General features: G+C 39.9%; 1 protein-coding gene and 1 long non-coding RNA gene across 4 annotated transcripts in view; both read right to left on the bottom strand.

The window, feature by feature from the left end:
• Positions 1-6,175, bottom strand: part of ldb1a (LIM domain binding 1a) — an 81,931-nt gene extending 75,756 nt beyond the window's left edge. Inside the window, exons 1-2 of one of the 3 annotated variants that reach the window (XM_013134288.4) lie at positions 5,915-6,175; positions 4,078-4,179 (exon numbers count right to left, since the gene is read on the bottom strand). In XM_013134288.4, coding sequence (XP_012989742.1) covers positions 4,078-4,105 — 28 coding nt within the window. In that variant the 5' untranslated portion in view covers positions 4,106-4,179; positions 5,915-6,175. Of the gene's footprint in view, positions 1-4,077; positions 4,540-5,195; positions 5,356-5,914 lie in introns of those variants that run through there. The other 2 variants (XM_013134289.4, XM_013134298.4) reach the window with 2 other exon arrangements.
• Positions 6,176-10,936: 4,761 nt separating this feature from the next.
• Positions 10,937-21,737, bottom strand: LOC105010735. The gene is made up of 3 exons (XR_828028.3): positions 21,210-21,737; positions 11,563-11,680; positions 10,937-11,175 (listed from the first exon to the last, which is right to left on the bottom strand). It is a non-coding gene; the product is annotated as an uncharacterized LOC105010735 (long non-coding RNA).
• Between the last annotated feature and the right edge of the window lie 437 nt (positions 21,738-22,174).

Consider the following 22,174-nt stretch of genomic DNA (forward strand, 5'->3'; position numbering starts at 1 on the left):
TGTCTTTTATACAGGTAACGAGTTCAAACAGGTGCAGTTAATACAGGTAATGAGTGGAGAACAGGAGGGCTTCTTAAAGAAAAACTAACAGGTCTGTGAGAGCAGGAATTCTTACTGGTTGGTAGGTGATCAAATAGTTATGTCATGCAATAAAATGCAAATTAATTATTTAAAAATCATACAATGGGATTTTCTGGATTTTAGTTTTTTAGATTCCGTCTCTCACAGTTGAAGTTTATCTATGATAAAAACTACAGACCTCTACATGCTTTGTAAGTAGGAAAACCTGCAAAATCGGCAGTGTATTAAATACTCCCCACTGTATAATATTCAATAATATATTCAATACTTTTACCCATATTGTGCATTTTTCCAATCATACTCCTTCTATATTGCTGCTAGTTTACTTTATGTATATTATAGATATTCTTGCCATACTTGTATATTATTGCCATACTTGCCATATCTATAACATTTAATACTACTACCTGTGATGTCCACACAGCCACTAGCACGGTTTCCCATTCCTCACCATCCCATACCTTCTAGTCACCCTATTTCTATGTTGCCATGTTTACTGTCACCTATTTATTGACTGCACCTGCTCCCAATGATGTTATCATCCACTCTACTTATAGCCTCAGTCACCTAGCACTCATTGTCAGATGTTAATATTGTTTGTGTGTGGAAGATGTATGCTCATCTAGATTGTTACCCAATTTCCAGTCTTGTACTCACCTTTGTTTTGTTTCAGTTTTCCAGTCTTGGTACCTTTCAGTTATTCTTACCTTTTGTTTGAATTAACTTTGTGCACTTGCATCTTATTCCCTGAGTCCAGTCATCTATTGTGACACTACCCCTTTGCTGCTAGTTTTTCAGTACTCTTTTTAAATTGCTGCTAGTTATATAATGTTATGTATATTATCACTTTATTTACATTTATGCTATATATATATTATGCTATATATATATTTTGCAAGAATTTCATTGTGCAGGATGATGCTGTGTGATTTGGTACATTTGTCAAATAAACTTGAAACTTGATCAAAATGTTAGTAACAGGTTTTATCATCAAGAACATAAATTGCAAAATAAAGAACCACAGCTGTTACATTGCCTATACTGCCAAAATAACCATAGTAGCCTATTAAAAAAGAACAGTACAGTTAATGTATTCTTAACTTACTTAAACATCAAAAAGTAAATCTACATTTTACATTTGTGTGATAAATGTTAATTTATTAAATTAAATACATTTTCTGAAAGGACTGCAATCTGGTAGAAATTGATTTAGAGAGGCTGGTATTTGCTCAGAAATCTTTGAAACTGACAAAAGGTAAACTATACAAAAAGTCTTGAAAAAGAAAGGCCATATGTTTCTCTTACACCATCACACATGCACATGCAAACAAATTCTCTTAGATCTACAAGTTTTTAGGTCTCTGGAAACAGTCCAGTTGGTGTGTGTTGTGTTTTATGTGCACTGAAGAGTTTATTGAGGGGGGTAGCTGTCAAATTCAAGGTATTAATTAAAATAAATATAAAATACATTCACAATATTACAACTACAGTAAAACTTTTTATGTATGGCTACCTCATGAAACTGTCATCAATGTGCTACTGCTAACAGAATAGCTTCCCCCATTGGCTGCCAGCCTGCCCATACAGGGTCCAAACGAATGACCCTCTGCTTCACTATACATCCATGAGATGTCCAAAAAGTTGGAGACTCACTAAAATAAACCCACACGACCAGATATTATTGAATTAAAAACATTTCAGATCTGAAAGTAGAAAGAAGAGAAATCTTCAACAAGGAGCAGCTGGTTTCATAAATAGGATATACCAGCAATAATGACCAAATGAGATGCAAATGTTAGGCCACTTGTAACGTAACTAGCCTAAACAAGTACTAAACAATTTATTCTAAAAGATCTGTGGGATGGCAGGGGTTGTTGAGAAAGGCTCAGTGATAGATTTACCTGGTAACCATCACCAGGGGGAATACCGTATATTAAGAGTTAATGTTCAGGCAGTGAAGTAAGATTACAAGGGTTGGAACAGGGATGGATGGAAGGAGATGGAACACACTCACTCTCACTCTCTCTCACACACACACACACACACATGCACACTACTCTTTCTATCCTTGTGGAGACCTGAAAACCAAACATGTTCCCTAACATGTACGCTTAAGCTTAACCTAGCCCTAATGTCTAACCCCAAATGATAATGCATAAACCTAAAAGAAACCTTAGATCTAACCCCAATTATAAGTTTTAGCCAATATTACAGCCAATATTGCTTGTTCTCTTTTTGCTCACCACTGTGAGGAGTGGTCAAAACCACCTCATTGATTAATTATTACATGAAGCTATTCTGTATTAGCTTGATGCCAATGTCTTTTTACGCTTTTCTACTCACATATTCCTCATATTCATTCGCTTTTTCTTTTAACCCAAAATTGATTGTGTCTAATGGAACAATTTTTTGCTTGGATTGCACCCCATGCCATTTTCATATGCCCTATATCCTGTGCCTGCGGCTCATGTAACATAAAAAAATAACATTTGTATCCCCCTCTCTTCACTAACTGTCTCTCTCTCCTCTCTTCATCCCTTCACTTACTGCATTATTTTTGTTTGGAAGGGACTGAGAGAGGGTTGGAAAAAGAAAGTGCTATCACTCAACTGCGGCAGTGCCGATTTATTAGGGAAAAAAGTGAATCAGTACTTCACCTCACCCAGTCTGCCATCTTTTAGGCTACGTGTAGACAGGCAGTCCAATTTTATTCTTTTTTAATTTGTGGTCTTTGGACGAATCAGATTGGCACTGACAAACATAATGTGTACAGATGTGATGTAATTGGTAAACAACCAAATAGTGGGGAAAACAGATATGGAATCGGGCCGTCTGTCGGTCTAAACACAGCCTTAGTTCTATTTCCCTCCAATCAATATACCACGTGACTTTCTGCATGAGCTGCTAATATCGCTGACGACAGAGACAGAGAGAGAGACAGCAGGGAGTGAGAGAGAGAGATCAATTGAAAAACAGAAGAGGGAAAGAGCAGCTTGCATGTGTGTGTTCAAGCACGTGTGTGAGAGAGGGAGAGAGAAAGGCCTGCAAGGGGAGGATAATTTAGCACACAGGCATTCTATTTTTACTATTTGGTCTCAAAAAAGACTGAGTCTGTGACTACAGCTATCGTAATGGGTGCTCACAGACTGCTAAGTCGTAGTCACATCAGTGTTCTACAGCACAGCTCACACTCATTCAGTCAGTCAGATAGAAAGAGACAAGGCATGCATGCACACATTCGGGGGAGGAGCCTTGAAACACAGACTACTGATAGATATCTGTGTGTCTAAATATCTGTGTGTGTGTGTGTTGTGAGTGTCAGAGTGTGTTAGTGAATGAATACGTTCACCATCCTTATCTCTCCACCCATTTGCTCAATCTATCCTCCTTTCCCCAAAAATAAATCTGTGAGTCAGCTACTGGTGGAAGAGTCCATGATGACTGAACTTCTAAAACTGACTTTAACCTGACTGATTAGAAACAAGTGTTTTTGTGTGTGTATGAGCACTAGCTCACAGGTTGAGTTGCCAGAGAAGAGAGCACACACCTCCATAAGGAACAGTGTTGTTTTGAAGGACCACTCGACTTGCCCAAACTTGCCCAGCAAGAACATTCTGCTCTGAAATTCTGTATACATTTTAATTCAGTTAACATGGGGCCAGACTCAATTGTGTGTGTATGTATTTGTGTATGTGTGTGTTTGTGTGTGTGTGTGTGTGTGTGTGTGTGTGTGTGAAAGATGTGAGCTAGCAATTGCTAGTTTACGTAAGTAGCTGTTGTGCAGGCTTTCCGAGTCATGAAGTACCCTGATATTAAATGAGGAACACACATTAGACAAGTTGCTGGACTTCATTAACACTGCATCAAACCTATGGATGTCATTAGTGCAGCAAAATGTTCTATTGAGAGCCGAGAGAGAGTCAGAGATATATATATATATAGATTAATGAAGTGAGAAAAAGCAGAAAGAGAGGAGACAGAGATGAGGGAACTCACCGGGGCAAGCACAGCCTCCAACAGACATCTTTTCACATGTTGTAGATCTCTGCTCTGCTGGAAACAGCTGCCTTCAGTCCTCCCTCTGTACACATGGACACACTGGACACACGCAAAGACAGAGCGATAGTGTACGAAAAAAGTGGTAGAAGAACAGAGCAGAAATACTGAAGAAAACAAAAAGGAAATATGAGCTCTTTTCTCTCTCGATCTCCCTTTTCTCAGAATCAGGAAGTAGGAAATAGCTCTCTGCTTGGTTCATTAATATGCAAATTGTGATACGGGTGGGTGGAAAAAGCTATGATGGAGAGGAGGTGGAGAGAATGACACAAACCACAGGTCCATGGATATTGCTTATTGTGGAACAATGACATCTCAGTGACAGCAAAATGGGATTGTACATTCAACAGACAATTGTCAAGTTGTAAAACTTGGTTTGGAATCAAGCAGAGAATACAATTCACACACATTGATCTATCTGTGCTATGTAACTGGTGACCTAAATGTGCAGCTCATTGATTTCAGCATCCTTTTGTGACACTCCTTTGATCAAAAAGTTGGCATTATCTCAAACCTCTGTCTCTTTCTCTTAATCTCTGGCTTGTCCTGCTCTATTTTGTGTGCAACAGAAGTGTTAATCCGTATGGACTGCACTGATTAAAAATGCAAAGCCCACCAGGAGAGACCCGTAACACTGGATACCCGTAAAACACACACACATCACCATCCAGAATGTGAGCCTTTCTTAGCCCCCCTCCCTTCCTCTCTTTACCTCCCTACATCAAGCGTGTCAGCTCTTGAACCTAATGATTCTACAGTCCACCACACACACACACACACACACACACACACATAGACAGAGAAACCACAAAAACACACACATGCAGACAGGCAGTCAGGCAGGTGCACATGGACCCACACCGTTGCAGTAAAAAACACGCAGTAGGAGCGGGGGTCCTCTTAACAATCTTCAGCTCTTCCTCATCCATCAGTCAGGATCAATATGTTAACGAAACACAACAACCATTTGACACAAAAAGCACAAGTGGGACATAACATTCCCTACATGCTATCAAGTGCAGTGTTGCTGACAGAGACATCAAAGCTGAATGTTCTACCTGCTGTGTAATTCACATTGCCAGGGAACTATCAACATTCTCCCCAAGGCCTTCACTCTTAGTCCTCTCATCTCTCTATCTCTCTCTTAGATCGTTCTGCTGTCTCCCCTCACTCCTTCTTCTGCCAGTCTCTGTCTCGCAGTCCAGACCCAAACAGAATAATCTCAGCTGACAGTTACACTCTGCTTTTAAAATGGCGAACTGAGAACAAAGGGAGATATGAGTCATTTCAGAGAGAGACAGAGGGGGTGGGGGGGTGTGTGTGGGGGGGGGGGTAGAAGGGGAGGGAGATGTGGTATGTGTGTGTTTGTGTGTTTGTTTGTGTGTTTGTATGTGTGTCTGGCTCCAGAGAGGCTTTGAGTGTAGAGATATACACTTCATCAATGACTTCACAGCTTGGCAGTGTCTCGCATGCTGCGCTTTCACTCTGAGACTCACTCTCTGAAGCAGCTTTTCTGAAAACAAAGATGGTGTCCCTGTATCTTTCTCTGTCAGAAGGGATGCAGCAACAGCTTGACAGCAATGACAGAGGAGTCAGGTACTTGCACAAACATACACCCACACACCCACACACTGCTAAATATATATGAATGAGGGTCATCACATAACCTCTTGTGAAGAAAATGTTTCCCTCTGGAAGTAAATATTACACATCATGAAATTGTAGACACCCACAAACGCACTAATCCATGCACATGCTCACACGCATGCACGCTTACCTTTTCCACAGTTTTTCTTGTCCCCTCCTCTGTCCTTGGCTTTCCAAACCCCGGAGCTTGTTCACTCTAACATCTACTGGTCAACAGTGGCGAAAAAACTGCCAGCAGAAAAGAGAGCGAGAGCCAAACAAACAGGCAGAGATGAGGAGGAGGAAGGGAGACAGCTAGCTCTCTGCTGGTATAAATATGACGCAGAGGCAGCAGCCAGAGTCACTTCTTCCCTTTCCTCCACCCCATTCATTCTATACCCACAGAGAGAGAGAAAGACATGGGGGGTGAGAGAAAGAGGGGAGGGTGAGGGAGAGAGGGCACTGTATCCATGGAAACTACAGAGCAGCAGTAGGTGGTGGTTACTTAGCTCACTGGGGCACAGCAGTGTTTTCACCCAGCTCCCACACACGCGCACACACACACCTGTGCAAGCACACACACATATCATGCTCATTAAAGAGAGACTATCTCAGTTTCTCTCTGACATGCCAAAAGCCTGTGATTCCCTCTGGTCATCCAGAGCACCAGCGACCATTCTAATGATCTCCAACTACCACAATGTGACAAAATATAGTGTCCCCCTCACTCCACTTACCCCTCGCCTCCTCCCCTCACCCTTCTAGTTCTGTTAATAAAATTAACTCCATGGCCCTGAACACACCCACTGTGTCCATTCACTGTCCCTCCCCATTTAACTAGTTACTGTTGTTCAGGTGGTTTGAAGGTTTGCAATAATTTGGACAAAACATTATACTAGCTAGCTTGCTCTCTTCATTTGACTTCTTTGGTATATATTTCAAGTTGCTGGGTTGGGTTACTGATGTGGTTGTTTTTCCCTTTTAAACAAAGAGATTACCTGGATTGCAACTAAGAACAGCATTGTGGCCCATTGTTGTGCCTGAAACTAAAGTCATGTGTATAAGCCATTATGATACAGTAGCTGCTAATTACAGTACCTATTTTAGGCTTGGTAGTTCATGTTAGCTAGTTATCATAATACTGACAGGATAAAGAATTTGAATTCACTGGTTAATTATTACATATAGTAGGTTCAACAAAAAATTACAGTGTATTGTGAACCTAGTTTGGTCCATTTTAATTGTTGCTACGGCGCTCTGGATAAGATTATTGTTTAATGACTACTGTAATGCTTTAATATTTCTCACTTCCTACTCTTTCAAAACTGATGCTAGTTAAAAATGTTATGTACACTGCGTGCACAATTAGAAGGCAAATCATATTTCTCAAGATTGATTTTATTGTTGAACAATCACAATGCAAAATAACATTGAACCTCAAACCTGAATGTTAAACAAAGCAAAAGTTAGTTCTGAAATTTCTCAGGGGAATACATAAGAATGCAGAATTATTAGGCAATAATTGATGTGCAGAATTATTAGGCAACTAATTACAAAAATAATTTCTCCCAACTCGTGTTTATTCTCAATTTTTAAAGTAAGTGTAACAAATAAGTAACACAAAATGCCAATTAATTAAATTTCTTGTCCTTTCTAAAATATTCAGTGACAAATATAACCACCCTTCTTTTCAATAACTGCCATGAGCCTTCCATCCATGGAGTCTGTCAGTTTCCTGATCTGTTCAAGATCAACTTTCATTGAAGCATTATTTGGGAATCTTTGTGGCCCTTGCTGGCTAGCCAAGCAGTGGAGTACTTGGATGCATGTGATGGAGCTTTGTCCTGCATGAAGATCATGGCCTTCTTGAATACTGAGGACTTCTTCCTGTACCACTGTTTGAAGAAATTATCTTCCAGAAACTGGCAATAGATTTGGGAGTTGAGTTTCAGTCCATCTTCAACCTGAAAAGTTCCAAATACCTCATCCTTAATGATAGCATTAAGTGTGTCCATTAGTGATCCAGCCACGGGGCCATTCATCTGGTCCATCAAGAGTCACTCTCATTTAATCTGTCCATAAAACCTTTGAAAAATCTGTCTTCAGGTATTTCTTTGCCCAATCTATACAGTACATTTCATATCTTATTAAGTGGTGGTTGTGTTTCAGCCATCTTGACCTTGGCCATGTCTCTGAATACTTGACATCTTGTTATTCTGGACACTCCAGGTAGGTTGCAGTTCTGGAATATGATGGCACTGGAGGATAATGTGTTCCTGGTAGCTTCACGTTTAATTCTTCTCAAGTCTCTTGCAGTTAATTTTCATATTTTCTTCTCCATTATTTTTTTTGCACACCAGTTGACTATTCGCAACAAAACCTTTGATTGTCCGGTGGTCACGCCTCAATTGTTTAGCTATTTCAAGAGTGTTGCATCCATCTGAAAGGCATTTTACAATGTGTGACTTTTCAGTGTCAGTTAAATCTCTTTTTTGACCCATTTTACCTGAGGTCATGAAGGTGCCTAATAATTATACACACCTTGATATTAGGTGTTATTCACTGTTGCATCACCCTCCCTCATTACACCAATACATTTTACCTGAAAATGATTCGATACAATAAGCATTCAAGTTTATATGGTTTGGAGTTGGAAAATTTGCATAGAAATAATGATACAATCAGATTACTCACTTGCCTAATAATTGTGCACTCAGTGTATATTACTGCCATACTTGCCATATCTATAATACTCAATATTCCTACCCAATATAGCTGCTAGTGTACAGTACTCTTTTTAAACTGCTGCTATGTACAGTGTTATGTATAATATTGCTTTATCTTATTGCTATATTTTAGCTGTGTATAGATTTTTCTCCTTAAATTCTCACTACATAGTTGTAGTGTGCTGTGCTACCACCATTCATAAGCTTATTACACTCATATGTATCTATAACATTTAATAACTCTACCAATTGCTGCTAGTTTACACTGTAATGTATATTACTGCAACACTTGCCATATTTAAATGTTCAATAAAACGACCCAGATTGCTGCTAGTTTACAGTACTCCATTAAACTGCTGCTAATGTGCAGTGTTAGGTATGTTTTTGCTTTATTATTAGAATTTTTGTCTGGCCAAATTTTTTTGTTATATATTCTTCTCCAAAACTCTCACTACGTAGTTGTCGGGTGCCATGTCATAAGCATTTCATTGTGAAAGATGACACTGTTGTTCGGTGTGTTTGACAAATAAACCTTGAAACTTGAAACTTATTGGCACACCCAATCCCATATTGACAACTTTGTTGTAAATGTATGTTGTAAATTACCAATATTTAGTGTACATTTTATGGACATGTGAAGCTACATAAGCATTAAACAGTGGTTCATAGTATGCACAACAAAGGCACCAAAATGTGTATTTTGTATATTTTATTTGAAGGAGAAGCATAACAATGACCAGGAACTCCTGGAAAGAAGATTGGTGGCCTAGCTGACTTCCACACAAGAATACTTTCTATAAAGGTGTGGGACATAGAAAAGTTTTCGCAATTTATCAAATAGAAACTTTCCGGTTGTTAGCATAACAGTTAATTATTTTAGGTTTAATTGTATATAATTAAATTGTCATAAAGACAGGAGTGCATCCGCCAGACCCCCATTAGCTCTTTACATGACAGTCTGTCACCCACCTCTTCTTGGCTGTGGTGAAGCTGGAACTATCAGTGTCCAAAACATTAACTTTGGGCCCAAGGCAGTCTGTCATACTGTAGGTCTGGGCTTGGTTTGGCCTTAGTATGATCTGGGCAAAGATGCGGGGTACCTCTTCATTGGACAAGGTGTATCAGTGATGCAGGATTCAAGACTCTTTCTGGGAAACATAAATGGAATCTCACAAAACATAAAGTTAAAACTTACTGTAACTAGAAAGTTGTTAACGAACGTTATTAAAACCCAATCTTGCATCTGTCGTTTCTTAATCTACCATATGTCTACACCCACCTTTTTTCTTTTTTTTCTTTGAGGAGAAAAAAAATAATTATGTCATTTAACTGTTCATGTGTTCAAATGTTAATAATTGTTATCAATTCTACATAGGTTAACTCCATAATTTTATTTTTTATATCCTATTTGTAAAACGTCTGATTGCGGAAACTTTTCCCAATCCTCCTTTTCCCAATCCTCCTATTTTAATTAACCCTAGGACCATCTCTACCCTGAGATTTGATTTGAAAGTAAAAGTATTGCAATGGTGGTATGGTATGGTATGGTATGGTATGGTTTTTAGAACTCTCATATCTCTTATTAGTAGTAAATGTTTTTATTGTTAGGGACCAGTGTTGGGGAACATTACTATTAAAAGTTACTAATTAAAGTTAGTAACTAGTTACATTACTTGCTGTAGAAAGTAAGGCTTTAAGTTTGATTCTATATTCACATGTTGGTTACTTATGCCCAGAAGGCACACATTTAATGGGTTATCGTATAATTGCAGTGTCAGTCACCAGCATACACAGTGATAAGAGGGTGTGCAAACTTATGCAACCAGTATTGTAAGGTTTTTATTTTTTCCCCTAGAAGATTTCAGTTTTTTTTTCAATTGAATTGTTTACATTATAGGTCACATTAAAAGTGGAAAATGTTCTGACATGATTTATCTTTGTCTCATTCTTTTACATCACAAAAACCTGGAACTTTCACAGGGGTGTGTAGACTTTTTATACCTACTGTAACATTATCAATCATTGATCATTGTACAGCAAAAGTGACCACTCCTATTATCTCAAGTAATCATATACCATTTGAGAAACAATATTTGCGTTTAGTTTTTTAATTAAGAATCTCTTAAATCAATAAATTATTTTGTATTGCAAGTGCCTCAAACATTTTCAGGCCAGGCTTATTCAACAGCCTACTCTATATGTACAGACTTCAGTACTAGACAGATCCATTGCAGTGGATAATGATAAACAAAAAAAACTGCTGTAGCCATGTACGCTGATAAACATACCTTCTCAAAATATAAAACGATAAGCACATTGCAATTTGAAATCTCTTGCAATAATGTGCAAAATCCATTAATGTTTTATGACTTTATTCAGAGGTGAATAATTACATAATCTGTTTTGAAAATAATCAGAATAATCATGTTTAGAAACAGAACGTGTATTTAGATAGATGGGTGGGTGACAATAATGAAAAAACGCAGGCTCCGGACCACATAGTGTAAAAATTGGTTACCCCAGATCTAAGAAATGCTCCCTCTTATTTCTCTAGTGTCCTATTGATTCTGAAGTCCTTGAACAATGTCTAACTGGCCTGACAACAACTAGCTGACCATGTCAAATGTTACTGTCCACAGCCCACTGGGTTGTCCTTGTCCACCTGGTTGGGCAGCTTGTCTGGATTCTGCCAAAAGTAAGGACACAGGCCATCTATATTTATTCACTCACTGGTCTTCTGAACATGCAAAAATATTAATGTGACTTAAAAGGTAATCCACTCATGTCTCACCCAGCACAACTAGAAGATGACCCCCTGGTAGTCGACTACTCTCTTGGTTTATTCCTAGGTTTCAATCTTACTAGGGAGTTTTTCCTAGTCACTGTGCTTCAGTTTCTTGTTGTTGCTTGCTCTTTGGGCTTTCTAGGCTGGGTATCTAAATAAGCTCTTTGTAACAATTACTGATGTAAAAAAAGACTTTCTAAAATACATTTGATTGTTATTTGATATGTCAGCAATGACAGAGCAGACGAATGTGCTCTCATTGTGAACAAGCTTTGAAGTATGTTTTACCTTTACATCCCATGTGTTAAGGATACGTAGGTTGTCAGATCCTGGCTGGGGGCCTCTAGGCTAGTGATGTGCTGCTCGGCACTCAAACTTGATACTGTTCCAATCTGTTCGACACTCACTGCATCGGGACAAACAACAGAGATTGTGAGAGTTAGCTGTGTGAGAGTTAATTGTTTGAAATTAGCCTGATTAGTAGGAACTTGATTTAAAGTTCTTGTTGCAAAGCGCAGGTTTCCCTGAGCGCCCATGTTGATCGGTGTCAATACCTTCAAACAACAAGCTCTATTTTGCAATTGAACTAGAAACGTTTCATTTTGAACTACTTCAGTAGTGGCCTAGAGTGTTGCTGACTACACACTAAAACCTTATTATACTTGTAAGGTGTTATGGAAATTTTGAACTAAGGTGCATTTGAGAAATGTCTGTCTTTCTATTGGCTGGTATGTAAATCTGTACTTTGATTGTGACATACATGTCTGTATAATATCAGAGGATTATTAGGTATTTCTGCCTAGAAGAAGGATGTGTTATTTGTCGTCCTATACATGTATGAATGAGTTACTAGTTAAAGATACCGAGAGGGGTCTGGTGTTTGAATAGGAGACATCCTTGACCGGCACAGGTGGATTAGAGGGGTACTCGTAAATCTGTATAACCCTTTAGTGTCTCTGTTGACTATCCAGACATTGTGTCTCCTCAGGAGTTGAGAAGGATAAGGTGGGGGGACAGCCCACCCTTTGGGTAAACTCTTGTGACAAGACCGATGGCAGCCTCTTACCACACCCCTTTTTCTATGTGATATATACGGTTGAATGAGCTATATTGAGTCAGAGACTCCTCAGACGATTATGTGTGTGTAAGCGGTTGACGCGTCTCTCATATGTGCATAATAGTTAATAAAACTGTTCGAATGAACACAGAGAACTTTGTCTCTGTGTTCCTTACTCCGAGTGTCGATACATTGGAATTTCCATCACAAAGGCAGTGACAGAGTCCAGTAGTACAAATGGTGGCATAGTTAGTAATGGAAATTCACAGAGTTCAGCAGGGTTACAACAAATGAAATGAAATTGTTCCTGAGCCTACTAGTGCAAGAGAGACCTGTACCACCTGCCTGATGGAAGGAGGGCAAACAGTTTGTGGCATGGATGTGAAGTGTCCCTGGTAATGCTGCGCGCCCTGCGCAGACACCACTTGTGCTGGAGATCTACAATGGCTAGGAGCTGGGTACCAGTGATATGCTGGATGGTTTTCATCACCCATTGCAGGGACTTCCGGTCACCTACGGAAAACAACAACCAAACCGCCTTGTGGAACACCAGTGTTCAGAATCAGGGTGGAGGAGGTGAAGTTGTCTTAACCTGAACGACTGGGGTTTGTTGGTTAGGAAGTCCAAAGTCCAGTTACGGAGAGAAGGGCTGATCCCTAGATCATGGAGTTTGTTGACCAGGCTACAGGGGATGATCGTTTTGAATGCTGAGATAAAGTATGAACAGTACTCTCACATATGTGTTTGTTTTGTCCAGATGGGTAATGGAAGAGTGTAAAGCTGTGGAGATGGCATCCTCTGTAGACCTGTTCAACTGGTAGGCAAACTGGTAGGGATACAGTTTTGGGGGAAACAGGACTTGAGGTGGGCCAGAACTAGTCTTTCGAAGCACTCATGAACATCGGGGAGAGTGCGACAGGTCAAAGTCATTCAGGCTAGACACAGATGACTGCTTTGGCACTGGCATAATGGTTGCAGTCTTGAAGCACGTGGGGACCACCGCCTGGGCCAGTGACAGGTTGAAAATGTCAGTGAAAACCTTTGCCAGCTCCCTAGCACATACTCTGAGCACACGCCTCGGGATGCCATCACGACCAGTGGTCTGATGGCAATTCCATCGATCAACACTCTTAAAGGAGTAAGAACAAAGACAAAACTATCTTGCACAATTTAATAGTTTATTTGCAAATAGAGACGCTTCAAAAGCTTACAAACATAATCATCCGAGGAGACTAACTTAATACATTAACAGTTTGTATTTATAGAGGAAAAAGGGGTGTGGTAAGTTGCTGGCCATCTGTCTTGAGTCACATAGGTTTTATCTAAAGGCAGGGCTGTCCCCCCACCTTATCCTTCCTGCCATAATGTTTACTGTTGTGTTCACCTAAACAAGCCAATTGCTCCTACTTCCCTCCAAGGGCCACATTCCTAAGGAACAAAAAGACTGACACCCTTCTTGGTCTAGGCAGGAGAACATGGTCAAAGTACCTAATAATCCTCTGATATTATATAGACGTGTGTCACAATCAAAGTAAAGATTTACATAATGTACCTTACAGACAGACATTTCCCAAATGTACCTTAGTTCAAAATTTCCACAACAGTGACCTTGCATGCATTCACCCTGCTCATTGTAGACAATGCATCTGCAGTGGATAGGCTGAGGGTGGGGACGTCTGGGGGATGTTCAGCTTTAGTGGCTGTCTCTTTGCTGTCCCTGTCGAAGCAAGCGTAGAACTCATCAGTGATGGAGTCATTGCTGGCTGTGGGGGTGTGGTTATTCGGCTGGTAGTCTGTGATGGCTTGGATGCCCTGACACATGCGTTGAGGACCAGATTTGTTGTTGAAGTTCTCCTCGATCCGCAGTCTGTGGTCATTTTTAGCCATCTTGATGCCCCTTTTCAGGTTGGCCCTGGATGAGCTGTAGGCCTCCGCATCACAGGATCAGAACGCAGCGTCAAATGCCTTTAGCAGTCGTTGATCCTCACTGTTTATCCAAGGCTTCTGGATTGGGGTTGGGGAAGGTCTTTATTAGTTTATTGGTGATGATGCCATTGGTGCAGGTGTTGATGTAATCCAGATTGGAGGAAGCATATGTCAATGTCTGTATGGGAGTCAAGGGTGGCTTAAGGGGCAAACAATCTCCAGTCTGTGTGTTGAAACTGGTGTTGTAATAGTGAGTCTGCTCCCTCTGGCCATACTTTGATTGCCCTCACTGATGGTTTCACCCGTTTAATGAGGGGTAAATCCTTGGGGAGTAGGAACAACGAGAGGTGATCACACTGACCCATGTGGGGGAGGGGAATGGCTTTGTAGACCTCTGGAATGTTTGTGTACACCTGGTCCAGTGTATTGTCTGATCTGGTGGGGCAGAAGACATTTTGATTGAATTTTGGAAAAATAGTTTTCAGATTGGTGTGATTGAAATTGCCATCCGGCTGGACGGGTTGCTACTTGCTAATATCAGGCCTTTGTAAAAAGTCCTGCAATTAATCATCAGGTCCTCCAGATTGGTTGAGTAGTGACAGCTATTCTAGTGTCTGTACACCATGTTTTGCTTACAGAAATGCACACGCTACCTCCTCTGGTCTTACCAGAACCCACCGCTATTTGTTCAGATCTGAAGACAGCGTGTCCCTTCAGCTCGATTACATTGTCGGGTATGTTGTTGTGTAGCCACGTTTCTGAGAAAATCATGACACTGCAATCCATAATCCTTTTTTTGTGAGGGGGTTCTTAGTTGTATTTCGTCCATTTTGTTAATCAGATAATGTACGTTAGTGAGGAAAAGTATTGAAGGCCGATGGGGGGTTAGCATTAGCTTATTCCAGAGGCCACCCCACTTCCCTCGTCTTTGTTTGTTTACGGCGATATATTTGGCATATGCAGGGATGTCTTCACAATCTCGGGTGGAATTTGGAAGTTGTCAGAAACTCTATCTCTGCATTGTTTTCCAATATCCGGGAGTTCTTGTCGGCTATATATACTGTATTTTAGTCTGTACTGAGTTAATAAAGTAGAGATTATTAAGTGAATTATTGCTAATTTGCAAAAACGCACCACCATCTTGGTCATAAAATACGTCTATATGAACACTGAACATCAGATTTTTATTTCTAACCACCACATTCACTGTCCAATGAATGTTTAGAGCATTTCGTAAAGCCTCGACACAAATGTTTAGATTATCTCTGTCTTTCGAAAACATAGTTTTTCATCACTACTCTAGGCATCTCTATGTGCCTGGGGGTCACAGCCAGGGCCTCCCCACAGAGGTGTCTCTAGGCTTCTCTGTGCTGCTGTTTATGTTCTCCCCAATTAGAGGCAGCCGAACTGCAATGCCTCTAATTGGGGACCCTACTGAAATTTCCCCTTTTGTCTTTTGCTTTGTGATTCATTGTTTGTGTTTATGCTTCAGTTCGCGGTGTACCGCACCTTTTGTTGTTTTTGATTGTTTGTTGGGAAATAAGAAAAGGAATTACGTCCTGCTCTGCGCCTTGTCCTGCCCCGTCACTGTGACACAGAGTTATTAGTGGGGGTGGGTATCAATGTAATGGTTTAAAATTGGTAATGGTTTGAAATGATTAAATATATCCAAAATCCCATTTACATTGAATGAATTATAATTGATTTTTTTCAATAAACTTTGCTTGCAATACACTGTGGGGGTATTTCAGAAAGCAGGTTTAGTGAAAACTTAGAGTTAGTTAGTTGACTCAGAGTTGATGGAAACTGGGTTTATGGTTTCAAAGAGCCATTTCAGCATTTCTCCGAGTCAGTTACTACGGCAACATACTCTGTGAAGCTAACCTGCTTGCTAGTGGGTTTTATTCAACTAACCCTGAGTTTGTCCTACTGAAATCTGGCATCTGAATGTGTCAGACATTGCATGTCCTTTTCTCAAAGTGCCAGATGATACTGAAGCACAAATACTCTGCAGAAATCTGCAGTCGGTAGAGGGGGATCAGACCCAGACTCCCTCCACTTGTCATCATCACAAAGTACATCCTGATGCCATCACTTCCCCAGGGAAACGGCTTATTGGACCAGACAACCTTTCACTGCTCCAAAGTCCAGTTCCCACGCTCACATGCTCATTGTAGGCGCTTTCGATGGTGGACAGGGGTCATTATGGGCACTGACCGGTCTGTGGCTGTGCAGCCCTAAACTGCATCTAAATGTAGCCAATGTAAATAGAAGGTTGGTGGTCATTGATCCCATAATTTTATTGTCTCATGTTGTTCTCTTGATTAACGCACCAAGGACAATTACTGCTACAATAGCTTACTGTATAAAACACATATCAGCCCCTCTTATCTTGTCACCTGCTGGGTGTGCAGGCATTTACCCAACTGAATCACACCTAAGCTTGTCAATGTATTGTCCTTTGATGTTTAGGCTGAGATGTGTTTAGAATTGGGTTCAGATGGAAGCCTGTAAACGTTAGATTTCCAGAAATATGGTTAGCCACTACCAGATACATGTGTCTCTATTGAATTATTCCCAAATTCAACCAAATGCATAAATTAGGATACTTGAATAGTCAATGGCATACGGTAGTCATGGTGGCTAGAAATGTTGTATACAAACATTAAATCAGAAGACATCCGTAATTCATGCAGAGCGCAGATGTTGTTTGTTAATTCCACTATTAGAATATGCTTTGGCATTCTTATTTGATGGGTTTTTGTAGTGAGACGGGGTGCGGGATGCAAGGACAGATATTCCAATTTACTCACAACCATTGTAGCCTACTAATGCATTTTCAGGCTGTTGTTGTTAAACTAGGGCAGAGTAAACACAATTCACAACACAAATGCCAACTCTCCAATGATATACTGAAAAAAAATGCCTGTGAAGCACTCGGGTCAACTCAATCGGCAATAAAGTTACCGGAGTAAACAATAAGTACAAGCTCCCGCTAAAGTCGATCTCTAACTATAGATGGCACTGAGGTTCAAAAATTACAAATGCGCTAATGGCGCAAAAATATTTTTTATTTTTTATTTATTAATCACACGCGTTAACTTTGACAGCCCTAGTTGTGACACATTGCTCCTATAACCATCATTACATTTTTCAGTAACTTGCGCTACAGTACTGGTGCATCTCAAATTATGTAAATCAAATCAAAAAGTGACACCTTCATATTTTTTTTTCACCCAGGTAAGACACTTCTGACGTTGTCTCTCGTTCAGGAGTGGCTTGACACTAGGAATGCGACACTTGTAGCACATTTCCTGGACACGTCTGTGCGTGGTGGCTCTTGATGCACTTACTCTAGCCTCAGTCCACTCCCTGTGAAGCTCCCACAAGTCCTTGAATCGGCTTTGCTTGACAATCCTCTCAAGGCTGCAGTCATCCCTATTCCTTGCGCACCTTTTCCTACTACACTTTTCCCTTCCAGTTAACTTTCCATAAATATGCTTTGATACAGCACTCTGCGAACAGCCAGCACTTTCAGGAATGACCTTCTGTGGCTTACCCTCCTTGTGGTGGGTGTCGATGAGTGTCTTCTGTCAGCAATGTTCCCCATGATTGTGGTTGAGTGTATTAGCAGATTAGAACTCATCTCAGGACGACATTTCTGTATTGAATATATTTTGTTCTAATATTTTGAGGGACTAGATTTTTGATTTCCATGAGGAAAGACTGAAACAAAAAAGGCTTGAACTATTTCACTTTATAAGTATTGAATCTAGAATATGTGAAGGTGTGTTCAATGAACTTTTCCATGATATTCACATTTTTTGAGAGTAAGTACAGAGACAAAATTCTCTTGTTATAATTTTATTATAACAAGAGTTTATTTGCAAATAAGAGAGACACGTCAAAAGCTTACAGAATAAACTTGTGAGAAAACTCTGAGGAAAATACATGAAGAGTCAGTATATGTTACAGTTAAAAGGGATGTGGTAAGATACTGCACACCTGTCTTATGTCAAGAATACATAGGTTTTACCCAAAGGGCGGGCTGTCCCCCCACCTTATCCCAAGGAACTAAGGACACCGCTTATTCATTCTCTCAAGACAACATTTGTTCCTTATCCTTCCAGCCATAATGTTTACCCAAGTAGGGGCAAGGGGAACATCGTAAAAGACAGGCAACCACATTTCTAAGTAGAAAACAGATCTCAGTTGATATATAATTACATCTGATTGTTTTGTCTCAGAACTACAAACAAATTCACTTTTGTTTAACACAAATGATTAAGCACCTTATTGCAAATCAAAATATTTCACACCAACTTGAAGCTCAAATACTGTTCTTTATCCTAGTTTCCCTACAAGATGAAACCCAGTGTGAATTTCCCCAAGCCATTTTTTACTTATATTAGCGCATCAAAGACACTCTGTAAGGTCTTGATCGAAAGTGAGGGACCCAATCTTGATCTATAAACATGTTTTTTTTTTATATGGGAAAATAAAGAATCCAGATACAATTCCTATATTTGTACTTTTCAACTCCTGTCTGTACTAGATCAACTCTCAAAGTAATAGTTACAATTTGGCCTTAAAAATCTCTCCTTTAAACAAATAGTATTTGGTGTTGGAGAGCAAACTAAAGGTTGTAACCAGTAAAAAAAACATAATGATGAACACAAAGTATTCAGTGTAGCCGAATTAGAATACCAATTTTGATAATCACCAGTAAATCTGTTTTTTTTTTCTAAATAGTTCAAATGTTTCTAAAACCCAGTTTGCACAACCCCCCCACACTGGAGTTTGTGTGAGTGAGTAGAGCACTCAAGAGATCTGAGCTTTTGGGGTCTTTGTCTTTACAATTTATGACCAATTACATTTTTCAACTTGAATAGAACTTGATGCAGAATTATTTTGTCAGTTTCAATTAAAATATAGCAAAACTTAGTACCCATGTAAGGAATAACAAAAATGTGCTCCCTGCACCTTTTTACCCACTCATTCCCTCATACATGGGATCAACATAATTACTTCTAATCAAATATCAAACAAACAATCTGAACAGTCACATTCTCATAGTCATCCCAACAAATGTGTTTTTACTTTGCTAAACCAAATCAAAATGGTAAGATGTAGTCTACTCAACCATAACCTTGTTAGACTTCACATCCAACAATTTCCAAAAAAAACCCTAAAGGGCCATAACAGATGCTAATTTTCTGACATAACTATTCAAAACAGGAAAAACCCAACTCTTTAAGTAGCTCTTTTCCATCATAATTAATCATATCATACGTTCCCACCAGCTTTCACGTCATAGTCAACAGAACATGACACCATGAGTGAAAGTAGAACTACAGGACGGACATGAAAAAACATAAATTGGTAGTAGGGACAAATGTAATCTTAATTCAATACGGAGCTGCATACTGAATATTCAGCAAAAAAAAGCGAAAATGTGAAAAACACAACATCTACAAACAAAATAAAAAAATAAAAAATTTGCCATACAGTCACTTGGGTGAAGGAATTACAACCCATATAACCTATTGACAAAGTTGTCTTACACAGTGAAACAATTCTCAAAGTAGCGAATCAACAGTACCCAAAATAAGCATTTTCACAGGCAAGGGGCCAAACTACCTTGTGACGACAACAAACAATGTCTTTATTAACCTCCTAAATGTCAGGGAAATTCACCAACATTGATTAATTTTTATTACAAATTGTGGCGGTCAGCCAAACCCAAAATCACAACTTTCATGCATATTTTGACCACATCTGTGGTTCTATTGACATCAAGATAGCCCTATCAAAAACAATGGGGTTGACTTAAGGCCTCTATTTGTAGCTTTCACTCAATGTTTGATTATCCCAAAACTAAATATACTCACATTGGGGAAATTACCACAGATGGACACTCAAATGTAACCCTTAGTAATAGGCCACTGTATTTTAATGGGGAAGGTTGGTAGGGGCCATCCCAGGGGGTCTGCCCCCATTCCTGAAGCCCACGGCTGTACCCACGTAAGGCAGGCCATAAAGAAAGGCCATATGGATTGTTTAAAATGTTCATGAAACGTAAGTTTCCACATCTGACATGCTCCTCAAATTATCTACAGTAGGAGATGCTGCGCTTTCAACTTAGCTGATATCCTACGTTAACTGAAGATTTAGAAAACTCCCAAAAATTGTGACGTTGACATTATTCAATTTACCATTATAGAATTTAAACTTCATTATCGTGTATCAGGAGTTGGTTTCAAAATACAAACAAAGAGAAACTACATTATTTAACCAAACCCAATTCAACATTTAAAATAGGACATGTAATTTTATCGGGGGGAATAAACAGGCTTTGGCTATTTTACCGTCTTTTGCAGGCCGTGACTATATTGGTCACAAATTGTTTCCTGTATTTCCTTAACGACAGAGACCTTTACCATGTGGAGTCTGTATTCTACCACTCCAAACAAGGAGAGACAATATATTAAACTTTAGCGAGAAACCATGAGACTATATTTTACCAGATTTAGAACATTGTATAAAATCCTAATTTGTCAGCTAACAGCACAATATGGGATAGCAAATGACAATCCTGTGGAGTCGGCTCTTGGGCAAAGGCCGACAGAGTGGGACTTGCCAGAGAAACACATTAACGACAATGAATACTGTTTGGCTACACTAAACAAAGCAAACCTTGGATAATTCTCAAAAAAACATCCAGGTTTACAACAATCTCGGTGAACAAGACCATACATAGTTTCAGAACTACAGTAAGTATAACTGAAATACCCTAAAAACATTACTCCTACAAACCGTACTTTCCCAAATCCATCAATCCTGACATACTCAAACCAACCACATATTTTACCAATCTCATGAAAAGCTATAAATCCTTTATCCTCTAAATATGTCAGAGAAAAACCAGGGTTGTGGTAAGGAATGATCTCACCAGTTGATGTTCTCTGCCCCGTCTCCCCTGAACGTCAGCACCCCTCCCTCTGGCAGTTTAGCATTCCTGCGTGTTCCCACTGGGTCGTTCATGGCGATGCCACTTGCGGGAACACAGTATCTAAAACAGCCATCATCTTGATTTCCACGGGTATCTTCCCAAACCCATTGTCCAGTCGAATATCTAGTGGAAGCCATCATAAACATAGACCTGGGGTTGAGCATAGTGTCTTGCTCAACCCCAGGTCTGTAGTCTTCTTTGGTCTTAGCTGCTCTAAACACTGACTGGACCAACAGAAGTTATGTATCTGGTGTTTTCTTCTCCCCCCATTTTATCCTTTTCTTGACCCTTGTAGACACACCCAACACGTCCAAAGTGGAGCAAAACGGCCTTCGGGCGGCCTACTGCATCACTAGTTAACAACAACAAAGTCCGGGCCACAGAATAAAATGTGTCAAGGGTTATCTCGGTCACCAGCAGGGTTGGCTACTTAATAGTAGGGAAATGTACTCCACTCCACCGATGTCGCTAGGCAGGGTAGGACGATGCAAATCTCCCAGGCCTGGCGGATCACCGCAGGAGGGCACAGGCAGTCAGAGGGACAATCTAGATTGACATTGAGTGAAAAGAACCACAACACAGAGATCAATAAACCCCCACGCAAACTTCCCTAAAGCCTTCATCAGTCACCACATAACACATACTGTACCGTAGCCTACGCTTTCCAAACAACGTTCTATTTACCTTCTGCAACTCCCATACATTACCTCATCCATATTCCTCCAATCTGCCTGGTAGACCATGCATCCGTCACTGGATGAAACGCCATCTAACAACTAACCTAACAACTCCCAGAGCGACAAATGTTCACATGTCCACGCACCATATGTATCCTGCACAAGTTTGGCCGGTCCATCGTAGGTATGAGGGATCATCAAAGATATACTACCTCACTGACCTATTAC

Source organism: Esox lucius, chromosome 6 (assembly GCF_011004845.1).
Source record: "Esox lucius isolate fEsoLuc1 chromosome 6, fEsoLuc1.pri, whole genome shotgun sequence".
NCBI classification, from domain to species: domain Eukaryota; kingdom Metazoa; phylum Chordata; class Actinopteri; order Esociformes; family Esocidae; genus Esox; species Esox lucius.